The sequence below is a fragment of the Trichechus manatus genome, unplaced genomic scaffold, assembly GCF_000243295.1.
Source record: "Trichechus manatus latirostris isolate Lorelei unplaced genomic scaffold, TriManLat1.0 scaffold00194, whole genome shotgun sequence".
In the NCBI taxonomy this organism is placed as follows: domain Eukaryota; kingdom Metazoa; phylum Chordata; class Mammalia; order Sirenia; family Trichechidae; genus Trichechus; species Trichechus manatus.
Genome location: NW_004444130.1, coordinates 1,757,579 through 1,770,548, shown reverse-complemented (window position 1 = coordinate 1,770,548; position 12,970 = coordinate 1,757,579). Strand labels below are relative to the sequence as shown.

Sequence of the window (12,970 nt, the reverse complement as noted above, 5' to 3'; positions counted from 1 at the left end):
ATTGGTTTATGGTTTTTAAAATCAAGTTCTATGTTTTATATATGGTACAGAGGAAAGGAAACGTGGGTGGGATTTGTGGAGGATTCTTAACTGATCATTATCAGTCACATCCTTCCAAGCACAGCGCATCCAACTTAGTTTTAGGGTCTGTTAGACCAGAAGGCAGGAGCACCCTTTTTGGGATCTGTTTACAGTCTTGCATCGGATAGATACAATTCACCTGGCCCCTGTGTGTCAATGCTTACACTCTCCTGAAGAACCATGAGTCCCCACACATCTCCTCCACCCTGAGCATTCAAACCTGATATATTTTTAGATCGGCATTTAGATTGTTCTGCTTAGAGGTGTCTATACTGTACTACCTTTTATTTAAATATTTAGACTTTCTAGCTTTTCCTGGGTGATCAGTTGAAGCCAATTGCAATAATCTCATTTTTGTGGTGCTGTGGTGGGGAGGCAAGCAGAGGGCTTAATACCAAAAAAGCTACTGGCTTTGCAATACCTGATAAGATACATTCGCAATAAATTTTTGCCTTCCGAGGTATACTTTAAGGAGCCTTGGTGGCGCAGTGGTTAAGCACTTGGCTGCTAACCAAAAGGTCAGTGGCTTGAACCCATCAACCACTCCACAGGAGAAAGAGGTGGCAGTCTGCTTCTGAAAAGATTTATAGCCTTGTAAACTCTATGGGGCAGTTCTATTCTGTGCTATAGGGTTGCTACGAGTTAAAACTGACTCAATGGCAACAGGTTCAGGTGTATTTTACTTAGGTTACCACTAAGATATATTTGTATTTTCTATGTTCATGGAGAGGGGATTCCAGTGTATTGGAATCAAAGAGGATAAATTATGGTTGAGATTCTAAATTTGTCACAGAGAAGCACTATAAGTTTGAGAGAAGAATACATGTCCTTCGAACCATCTCTTTCTCTAGTGAAGAGGGACACAGCTTGGAGAATATAACCAAGCTACGCCTACGAAATGTCTTTTTGTGGCTGATGGGCAAAGGAGGGGGAAAAGTGAGAATGGGAAACGGGAGGGACTGTGGTGGCAGTCCTATTTCCTTAAAAACAGTTTTCTAAAGTGGAGGTGAGGCTCACTTATGCAAAGTACGTGATATCTGTAAAAATTGGCCCATGACATTTCCCTACCTAAAATATGCTCCCAAATTGAGTTCTGGAGCAAAGGGCTTATCTGAAACAATGGTGGAACCAATTCCTGAAGCCTGGACAGGAATCTGATAGGTGTTGCTATTTTTAATGTCCAAAATGATCATGTCTTTGAATGTCACTATGTCATTCAGGTTGGCGGTCACTGCCAGTTGAATATCAGCTTCCGGGGGGATCATGCCTTCATTGGGTTCCACTGTCCAAAGGGACTTTTTGTGTGCCTGCAACAGAAGACTACAAGTTAACAGTGAAGATATTCTTGGCTTTTCATTCCGCACATGTCAAAGCCCTCTATACTTCAAATGGCTGGCAAGGAAGAATTCAACATCAGAGACAAACATTATTTTTTTCACATCAAAGCAGCTGTGTGTTTGCTGGCTTTTCTGTTTTTCAAAAAGCAATCTGATTCTGAACAGCAAACCTATGATTCTACTTTTGAATGCTCTGTGAAGATTCTTTAAATCTCTTTCCCAAGATGACAGCCCAGTTATATAACAAGCTTACACTAATTATTTGCTGTAGTCTCCAAATTCTGAGATACCAATAGAAGGTACAATATTCTTTCTGTAATTAGGAACTTTTAAAGTAAACATTTTGCAAACTCAAAGTTTCTATGATGTTACAGTAATTACAAGCAGCATTCATTAATAAACACAATGTAAGAAGTCACCCTGGTTTCTATCATTTCATAATAATCAATAGAATTTTATTATTCAGCAATAAAAATAAATGAAATATACGTATATATTACAATATGGATGAACCTTGAAAACATTATGCTAAGTGAAAGAAGGCAGCCACAAAAAGCCACATATTGTAGGATTCCTTTTACATAAAATTTCCAGAATAGACAAATGCATAGAGACAAAAGTAGATCAGAGGTTGCCAGGAGATGGGGATGGGGGAATTAGGACTGACTGCCAACAGATATAGGGCTCCTTCCTAGGATGATGGAAAATGTTCTAGAATTCAATAGTGGTGATGGTTGTACAACTGTGTGAATATACTAAAAACCATTCACTGAATTGTACACTTTAAAGGGGTGACTTTTATGGTATACGAATTATAGCTCAATAAAGCTGTGAAAAAGAGTAACTCTTAAATGTGAGCTCCCTGCCCAGTCAACTTAATCTGTCTATTTGTTCATCACCTCATATTGTCTGTAGAATCCTTAAATGTATTTTGGTATAACTGGCTTAGTAAATTATATGTTTACTCTTCCATAATAAATCGATTTGTAAATGAAAACATTTCGAGATTATTTTGGAATATATGATAGGACTGAATTATACAGTTGGAAGTGACTCCCACTAATCTGTTACCTTTAGCTACTTAGATCCTCACAGCTCACACCCTTTCCTCCTTCAGGAAGAGATGTGGAAATTAATTAGAAACTTCTAGGAGAAAAACTGGAAGAAAAAGCCAAACTCTCCAGTTCATTGGAGAAGAGTTTGATTATTCCCTTGGGAATCTTCCTTGGTTCCTCATGCTCATCTGAGTATGGACACCCTCCAAAGTAATGCACAGAGAAAAACTAGTGTAAACTATTCTGTTTGGGATGGTACTTAGAGGACATTCCAGTCCAAAATTATCCTTCTTCCATTTAATTTCTATGATGTAGTTCTTCCAGCAAAAGGAAAAAGGGAGAAATATAAAAACACCTATAGCTCTATGGAGGCTGAGGTATAAGGTAAGGCTACGAATCAGAAACTTTCTTATGTCTAGTTTGGAAATGAGTTGCACTGATGATATTTGTAAATGAAATGTAACATTGTAGTTTGCAGGCATGAGTTAGAGCTTTCGGCCAGGCAGAATCTCACATGGTGGCAGTGCCATGGAGTGTCCCCCAAATCCAGGTCTGGCTCCACTACAAGTCCAGAAATTAGATTTGGTCAGTGGGTCCTGATGGTCACTCTCTTAGGAACGGGCTCACAGGTATTTAAATAAGGAAAATCTAAGATTTTCCTAATATACAACTGAGGACAAATTCTGTTAGACAAGAGTGTTAGCTTCCCATGTTGAAAGTCTACATGGAAAATAATAAATAAATTACATTTTTAAATTTAACTAAATAAATGAAGCAAAGAAGAACAATTCTCAAGATTATAAATTGTAATGATGAGGATGTAGATGAATATTGATGAGGAAATTTTAATTTTGGCACTAACGGAAATTATAGCTTTAACTTTAAGTCAGAAGTCCTATTATTACTCATGATATTTTAATATGAGACATTTCTAGAGACACAGAAATAGAAGAAGGCCATTAAACATTAAATACCACACTAGATAAACCAGGGCCCGGATGTGGACATATATAATAATAATTGTCTTTATTCGAACGACACTTGTGGGAAAAAATGCTGAATCTTGTTCTACTTGATGTTTTTTTCTAAACTTTCTCTATAATTATTCTATTCATAGTAACCTGGCCCTATCAGAGTACTAAAATATTAAGAAAACAGTAAGCAAAGTCTCTGTCTTTTCAGAACATTAACCTGCATTTATTTATAATTTTATATTAAAATATTAATGAGAAAGAGATAATAACAATCTTCATAAATTTAATTTTCAGAATTATAGATCTATTATTACTGGCAGGACAAACTACCAGGATAGAATATCACTATATCCTGTTCGTTATTTAGGTTCAAAGAAATAATTTTTAGTGCATCTTCATAATTTATCCAAAAATTTTTTTACAATCCCAAAGTGAAAAACACTAAAATCCTCTTACACATTAATCATAGACAATGATACAAAATAAGTTCTAGAAGAGGTATAAATGCACTTTCAATATTCCATCTATATTTTGAAATGAATCAACATAGCTTCATTTTTTTATTGTGCTTTAAGTGAAAGTTTACAGCTCAAGTTAGTTTCTCATACAAAAATTTATACACACATTGTTATGTGACCCTAGTTGCTCTCCCTATAATTTTACAGCACACTCCTTTTCACCCCAGATTTCCCATGTCCATTCAACCAGGTCCTGTTCCTTTCTACCTTCTCATCTCACCTCCCGACAGGAGCTGCCCATTTAGTCTCATGTATCTACTTGAGCTAAGAAGCACTCTCTTCACGAGTATCATTTTATGTCTTATAGACCAGTCTAATCTTTGTCTGAAGAGTTGGCTTCGGGAATGGTTTCAGTTCTGGGCTAAGAGAGTCTGGGGGCCATGTCTTCCAGGGTCCCTCTAGTCTCAGTCAGATCATTAAGTCTGGTCTTTTTACTAGAATTTGAGTTCTGCACCCCACTTTTCTCCTGCTCCTCTCTGTTGTATTCCCCGTCAGGGTGGTCATTGGTATCAATGTAGCTTCATTTTATCTACAGTTTTTATTACAATAGACAGTAGTCTTTGGCTTATATAACTTTCAGTCTGACCTAATTAAAGCAATATGTACAATAACTTAGAACTACTTATCTTTCTTACTTTTAGTTTTTAGATTCTAGGCTATTACTTTAGGTAAGGTAATGCTAGCTGCTGTAACAGAAAAGACCTCTGAAGCTCAGTGGCTTAATCCAATAAAAGCTTATTTCTTGCTCACATGAATTCTAATTGGTTGCAGGGTTTAGGATGGGCTTCTGTTCCATTTAGTCAGTCAGAGACCTTGGCTAAACAGATGATGCCATATTTAACCTGTGGCTTTTAGGTTTTTCTGGATATTGACACCCAGATGTCCAAGAAGTGAATAAGGACAATGGAGGGTCATATGGGAGGATTTTATGCACTGTCTTAGGCTGGGTTCTCTAGAAAAACAAAACCAGTGCAGTGTATAAATATAATATAGAGAGATTTATACGAAGGAAATGGTTCATGTGGTTGTGGAGGTTGAAAAGTCTCAAGTCTGTGGGTCAGGCTGGAGGCTTGTCCTGATTCACATAGCTGCAGGGGATGGTGAACCCAAGATCAGAAGGTCAGACAGCAGGCCTCTGGCTCACAGTCTGCAGAGGCTGACAAATCCCAAGATCAGCAGGTAAGACAGCAGGTAAGCTGCTAGCTCAAGACCCAAGAACCAGAGGTCAGATTAACAGGAGCCAGCTGCATGATCCAGAGTGAGCAAAAGACAGCGAGACCCACCAGAAAGTCCACCTATATTGGATTCAGGCCACACACCCAGGGAAACTCCCTCTTAACTGATTGGCTGCTCACAACAGATCTCATCATGGAGGTGATCACACTATATTAGATCTCATCATGGAGGCGATCACATCACTACATAGCTGCCCAACTACATAACTGACAAACCACTGAGAATCATGGCCCAGCCAAGCTGACACACAACCTTAATAATTACATGCACCAAGCCTGGAAGTATCACTTCTGTCCACTTCCACTGGCCAGAACTCAGTCATGTGGCCAACTTGAGAGAAGGCTGTGATATGGAGTCTAGCTCTGTGTCCAAAAGCAAAGGGAGATGGATTTGGTGAACTGCTAGCCATTCTCTGCTACAGTTCCTTTGTTGGCTGAGTCTACTGCCACATCCTCAGGCTTTTCCCCAACCTCCCAGATGTCCTATTTGGAGAGGTGAAGAGTCCACTCCATCAGAACACAGACATGGGAAGGTATCTCAGAATTTTAAATCCTATGAGTTGCGGGGCCAGAGTTCATTTCTATTCGCTGTTAGGACAAAAGGAGAGGCAGCCAGGAGAGAAAATTAGAATGTTCTAGGCAAGAAGAAATCATGGTTGGCCCTCCTTCCCAAAATTGTGGCCTTAGAGCACTCTACATAGTTTTTACTCATTTATGAAACTAGACTTGCAATTAAAACAAATCAATGCCATTTTCACCCTTCTTTAATCAAAAGGCAAATGCCTTCCGGAAGAGGGTACTGTCAATGCCATCTTTCCTAGTGTAACCATTTATTTTCCTCTAGTCAGTAGCACAGGTCAATCCTCTGTTCCACAATGAAGAATGGGTGCTACCAGAGGTGCTACTTCTTGTCAGGGAACATTAGTTCTCCATGGATGTGTACAATTTATTTTCTAATTTCTGCTGACACAGATTGGCTACTCTGGAAAGAAGACCTGAGAGTTGCTCTCCGGAGTTGAATTGGTGAGGTTTTTTTTTTTTTCTTTTTTGACAAAGCTTATTAAACAATGCTTGCCATAAAACCAGGCAGCAAATTTATCATAGAATCTAACAACATGGCACATTAAGATGCCAGATGCTAAGGAGGTGGGTTATCCTTACTAAAAGCCAGGTTCTAAACCTCATTGATACTCCTGTGTCTCTTTGGTCTTTGACTTTTCTGACAGTCTTTTGTTTTTAGGGAGGACTTCTTGGCCTATGTGACATTTTTGTTATTAAATTGAAGATTTGGCTAAAGAAGGAATGTATGGATGATAATCATCATAGCTATGGAAGGCATTTTGTAATCTTTTCAAAACCACAATACAGCAAGATAACAACTGATGGAATTATGTTTGGAAGGAGGGATATGAAGGAAAAGAGATGTGGGCTTGAGTCCCAGCTCTGCCGATTTCCAGCTGTGGGATGTTGGGCACATCACTTAACCGTGCCCAGTCTCAGTTTTCTCGTCTTTAGTTCAGAATATTGATTGTGACTTTTGCATACAGATATGGTGATGGTTATTGAGGGAATGCATGTAAAACACTCAGTACAGTGTCTGGCACATAGTAAGTTCTCATAAATGAAAGATATTGTCATCATTTTATACACACCTGGAATGCCCCAGATGACGCATAATTATGGGCTCAATAGAATTTGCTAAAAAAAAAAAAGATTTCAAAACTGAGAAAACAAAGAAGGATGCTAAGAAGGCATTTAACATACAATATTCTTTCCAGAAGGAGCCCTGGTGGCACAGTAGTTAAAAGCTCAGCAGTTTGAATCCAGTAGCTGTTCCTTGGAAATCTTATGGGGCAGTTCTACTCTGTCCTATAGGGTCACTATGAGTTGGAATTGACTTGACGGCAACATTGGTGTTTTTTTTTTTTTTTTTTTTTTTGTATTTTTGTCAGAAGAAAAGAAGCCTGTGAAGGTTTGTGGTAGGCTAAATTCTAAGATGGCCCCAAGACCCATCCTCTGTTGTACATGCGTATTCTTCTAGCTACTCAAATACTAATTTAAGTGCTGCCGTGAAGAGATTTACAAATGTAGTTAAAGTCCCAAATCAGTTGACTTGAAGATAAGATTATCTTCGGCAGGCCTGACTTAATCAGGTGATCCGTTAGAAGGGACTGGGCTCTTCCTAATGAAGAGATTCAAAGCATGAAAAGGTCTATGAAGGGGGCCACATGACAAGGAACTGCAGGTCCTCTCTAGCAGTTGAGTGCAGTCCCTGATGACACCGAGCCAAGAAAATGGGACGTCAGTCATTCAAATGCAAGGAAACGAATTCTACTAGCAACCTGAGGGGGCCCGGAAGTCAAGCCTCCTTAAAGAATGCAGCCCCGCCAACACCTTGATTTCTGCCTTTTGAGATCCTGAGCAGAGGAGCCAGTCCAACCATGCCTGGACCCCTGATCCATAGAAATTGTGAGATAATAACTTTGTGTTGTTTTAACCCACTAAGTTTGTGGTAATTTGCTCCATAGCAACAGGAAACTAATACAGGGTTCTGTACATTTGCTCCAAAGATGATAAAAATGAGCCTTCCTAAGCCTTCCACCAAAACTTAAGCAATATACCACATGAACCACAGCTTCCACCAGCCTGAGCTCTGAAGAACTTAGATGGTGCCTGGCTACCACCACCTACCACTCTGACAGGGAACACAATAGAAGGCCCCGGACAGAGCTGGAGAAAAATGTAGAACAAAATTCAAATTAACAAAAAAGACCAGACTTACTGGTCTGACAAGAGACTGGAGGAACCCCTGAGACTATGACCACCGGACATCTTTCTAACTAGAACTGAAGACACCCCCGAAGTTCACCTTTCAGCCAACGATTAGACAGGCCTATAAAACATATGTGAGGAACATGCTTCTAATATCGATCAAATATATGACACCAACACCTGCTCAAAAGCAAAGACAAGAAGGCAGGCAGGGACAGGAAAACTGGATGAATGGAAGCAGGAAACCTGGGTGGAAAGGGGGAGAATGCTGACACATTGCAGAGATTGCAACTAACGTCACAAAACAATTTGTGTATAAACTTTTGAATGAGAAACTAATTTGCTCTGTAAACTTCCACTTAAAGCACAATAAAAAAATTTAAAAAAACAAAACAAAACAAAAAAACCCTTAGGCAACACCTATTCTGTTTTTTTCTTTGAACTGAGGCAAGAGCCAGAGTCATTTCAGCAGCTTATAAAGAACACGTACAGGAGGTGTATGCATGCATGCATGTGCATATGACTGAAGGAAAGATGTAAAAGTCTGTGATCTTTTGCAAATCAGAATTCTACATCCATTGGTGATTACTGGTAAGCCCTCCTCCCTGAGGTTTCACATATCTAAAGATAACATTTGCTTTTTATTTGACAATAGGGCATCAGCACACTTCTTATGCAGCATTCACTCCCAAGGTAGATCAGCCAGAGCTTTTATATGTTTCCTTATTGTGTATTTAATATTTGCCACGAAAGACAGAAGTGAAAGCTATTGTTTGCTCTTGTCATTTCAACAATAACTGAGAGTGTGAATATGCTCAGACAGACCTGCTATTCTTATGTGCTAATGACTAAGAAGCCTGGAGAAAACAGCACTGTGTACTTTTCTTCAAAATAACTCATTTGCCAACTGAAATCTGCAAGAATTTCCTTCCATAGAATGAGAGGAAGCAAACAACAACAGGAACCAACCTTCAGAGTGAGGTATTTCTTTGGATTTATACTATCATCTCAGCAGATGATCAATTCTTTGGGGAACAAGAACAATGAACAGTCACTGAGGTCTTTGCCCTTTTCATCTTTTAAATGATGTCGCTACATCATATGGCTCTCTTCTTTGAAGTGAGTCACTTTGCTGTTTCAAATAATTAACTGAAAATTAGGAGGTGAGGTGCAGAACAAAAGAATCAGTGCTAGAGTTGTACAGGGGAGGCAGCTCAGCATCATGATAAAAGCACAGGCTTTAGAGTCGCATGACCTGGGGGTCAAATATGGACTTTGCTGTTTGTAGCTAGGCAAACTTGGGTTAATTTTAAAACCCGGGTTTTGGTTTCCTTACCTGTTAAATAAGCTACTTGAAGATTAAATAAAATGGGCGCCAAGCATCTAGCACTGTGTCTATCACAAAGTAAATACTCAATAAGTGGTAGATGTTACCAATAATATCTTTCAAAACTTCCTGTTTAGTCCAGTCCTCCTTCCTGCTCGCATCTTCCCCAGTCTACATCGTTGACAGGGTCATCTTTCACGGGCCTGATCCTGTTCCTCTCCTGCTGAAGATTTTGGATGGCTCGCCAATGTCTGGATAAGTGATGCTGAGTCTTTTTTCTCCTTTGAGAAAGCTATGGAACCCCTCCACAGAAAAATGCACACACACACACCCCACCCCCCAAACTTTGCATGCAATTTCCAAGGTTTGTGGACTCCAGATGTAGTGGACACTTGTCACTGTTTCTGTCTGATCAGCATGTGAACCTACTTCTTGCGTTTGGGGAGTCCATCATTTGTGTGAGTGTGGAAGGAGTCAGGACCTCACTTCCATTTGAGCTCTTTCTGAACTATGGCAGCTAGCAACCAAGACTGGTGTAGCAGATGTGAGCCTCTGGTCTGGAAGATGTACTGCAAATTCTTCATAGGAAGCCCCCAGTGTACTTTTCCAGCCTCACTTCCCAGCACTCTCCAATATGCACCAGGTTCATCACCCTCTCCAAGTGCGTGCACATCACTGCATTTACATATGATGTTCTCTGGAAATATATACCCTATTTCTCTGTCCTCCTCCTTCTTATTCTTTAAGTCTCCACTCAAATGTTACTACCTGTGAAAAATTTTAATTTTATAGAAGAATTTAGCACTTCCTCCTCTGTGCTTACAATACTATAATACTGTATTGTTTGTATATTACTTCCTTTTTTGAGATTATAAACTTAACAGTGGTATACTTTGATGTAGTCCTATTTTCATCCATCATGCTGCATGTGTAATGGGTCTTTTCCATAAATTCCTCTCTTCCATCCTGGATATGTTCCTTGAATTACTTCTTCAGTAGTTTCCTCACCTCCATTTTTTATTTGCTCTTTATAGAACACTTATTTGGATGTTATACCTCCTGAATAAATTGTATAATTTTCTAATATTTTCTCTCCTATTGTCTAGCTCTTTTCCTTGTTCTACTTTCGAGACTAGTTCCTCAATTTTATTTCTCAATTCTTCTATCAAATTTTAAAATTTCTGTGATCATATTTTTAACTTCTATGAACACACTTCGTTCTTTCTTAAAAAAATCATCCTGTTCTTGTTCATAGATACAAAGAATTCTTTAATTCTCTTGAGGCTATTAATGACAGTTTTGTTTTAACTTTATCACTGTATCATCTCTTTTCTTCCCAGTTCTCATTTTTATGTTTGCTTGTGTTTCTTACTTTTGTATTACAGGCTTTCCTGGTGGAGCTTGGTTAACTCTTATGTTAAAGAATGAAGCACTAAAACCTCTGTGTGCTTGGGCAGCAACCAGCCAAAGCCCACCAGATATTTCAGATGTCTGACTATCATTGTATTTCCACCTTTTCTTGTGGCTGGTCAAATTTCCAAAAGAAGAATCTTCTAATCTTCTGCAAACGTTCTGGGAATTGACGGGGTAAATGAATGAGCCTCCACATTTCAGTATGAAGACTTTTTGTAGTACTCTTGTTTTCATAATGGTACCTACCTTCAGCAGTGCGTAAGAAGTCATCTGGCAATTTAACACTGTTCCTTTGAAAATAATCTAGACTTCCAGGTAACATGGCGTACTTTTAAAATAATCTAGACTTCCAGGCAACATGGCGCTATAGACAGAAGCATCACGCTGTCCCTCCACAGCAAAGATCCAAAAAACTAAGTCAAACAGAGTCACACGTCAATCCTGAAACCATAAGCATCAAGTGAAGAGATAAAGAGCTCAGCCAAGCACCGAGTGGAATAAGAAACTGAGCAAGAACAGAGAGCGAGGAGAGATACATGCAAAGGTCGCCTATCAGCTAATGCAGCACAGATCCGCCATCTTGGACTCCTATCGGAGATCAGCGAACAGGGGGTACAAGAAAGCACCTTCATGGAGCTTCCAGCAGTGGACAGAACAACCGGTAACCCGTGATATATGCTTTCCTACCCCCCACCCTTCTTCAACCCTACTTGGCCTCCTCTGCTTCCTGTGGCCACAGTCTCTTGGCCAGGAACCACCAGCTTCAGCCTGGTGTTGCGTGGATTCCACTTGACCACACTGGCTGGCTCCCTGAGTGCCATTTGTTGGCTTCTGGTGTTGCTTTCTTCTGCTTTGTTAGATTTCTTCCTTTTCTCTCACAATTTCCCCCTCCTTTCTCTCAAATACCTGGCTCCATGTGTCATCTTCGCTTCTTCCTGAAAGGCTGTGAAACACCGCTTGAGTGTGAAACTGCTTCCTGGCCTGTGATGCCATGCTGCTGGGATGCCTGGGGCTTTTGTTTGTTTGTTCTGATTTGTTCTATTTTGATTTATTTGTTTTCTTTTTCTTTTCTCAGCTTTGGAGTCCCTTCTAGCTGGGCAGTACCAAGCAGCTTGGGTGCTACTCCCTTACTCTGCACAGATGCACAGTGACATCCCTGGGGGCATTTCTTTTTTTTTTGTTTGTTTATTATTATTTTTGGGTTTTTTTGTTGTTTTTTTGATTTGCTTTCTTCTCTTTCTTTTTCCCTTTCTTCATTTCCAGTTTCTCGTCTCTCTATACTTACATTCTCTTCCTGTCTCCTGAATACCTGGCACTGTGTGACACCTCTACCCTTTCTAGCCAGGCTGTATTTCACGGCCTAGGAGCAACTTCCCCAGTCCTAGCACATGCACTGGTGGGATCCCTGAGGGCTTTTTTTTTCCTCTAATTTTTATTTATTCATTTTTTTTCTTTTAACCTTATTTTATTTTAGTTTTTCTCCATTTATCAGTCTCTCATCTCTCCACTCCAACAGCAAGCTCCCTTAGCACTGTTTTTTGTTTGTGTGTATATTTTTGGCTCCTGTTCCTCTCTCCTCTTTCCCATACCCATCTTAGCTCCACACATCACAGTCTCCCCCCTCCTTCCTGCCTACCTGCACCATGTGCTGAACATCACACTCCCAAGCAGCACAGGCACAGCCTACCAGAACCTACCCTACACTGATTCCCAGTCCGCCCTGTCGGCCCTAGTATGTGCCACAAACAACCCAACCCACCAACTCCTCTGCAGCTTGACCTGCTCTGCTGTACAATACGTGAGTGACTGACCATGCTCATTGGAGAAGGGGGTGAAAAGTATCATTCTTACAGACAAGCAAACAACAAAGAAGGCACAGCCCACCTGCTCAGACATAACCAAATAATACAAAAAAGCAGGAGGAAATAAACAAATCTACAATCAATAAACAAGGAAAATAACTACCAAATGCATCGAAGAGAGCAGAGAATATCAAAACACATATAAAAACAGGACAGGATGGTTCCAGTAAGCGTCCAAAAGAAAACATCAGATGACTTCCCAGTAGAAGAAAAGGCACTAGAACTACCTGATAGGGAATTCAAATCTCTAATATTCAGAATTATCCAAGTGTTGAAGCAAAAAGCTGACAAAAAAGAGGAAAAAATAGACAAATTCATGGAAAGGGAGACAAATTCATGGCAAATACAGACAAGAAAAAGGAAGAAGTCAAGAAAATAATACAGGAGCAAAATGCT

The 12,970-nt window shown here is 39.8% G+C and overlaps 1 protein-coding gene across 1 annotated transcript in view; it reads right to left on the bottom strand.

The window, feature by feature from the left end:
* HYDIN (HYDIN axonemal central pair apparatus protein) overlaps positions 1 to 12,970 on the bottom strand; it is a 359,230-nt gene that overhangs the window by 197,383 nt on the left and 148,877 nt on the right. Inside the window, exon 17 of the mRNA XM_004387835.2 lies at positions 1,150 to 1,388. Within this exon, the coding sequence (XP_004387892.1) occupies positions 1,150 to 1,388 (239 nt within the window). The remainder of the gene's footprint in view (positions 1 to 1,149; positions 1,389 to 12,970) is intronic.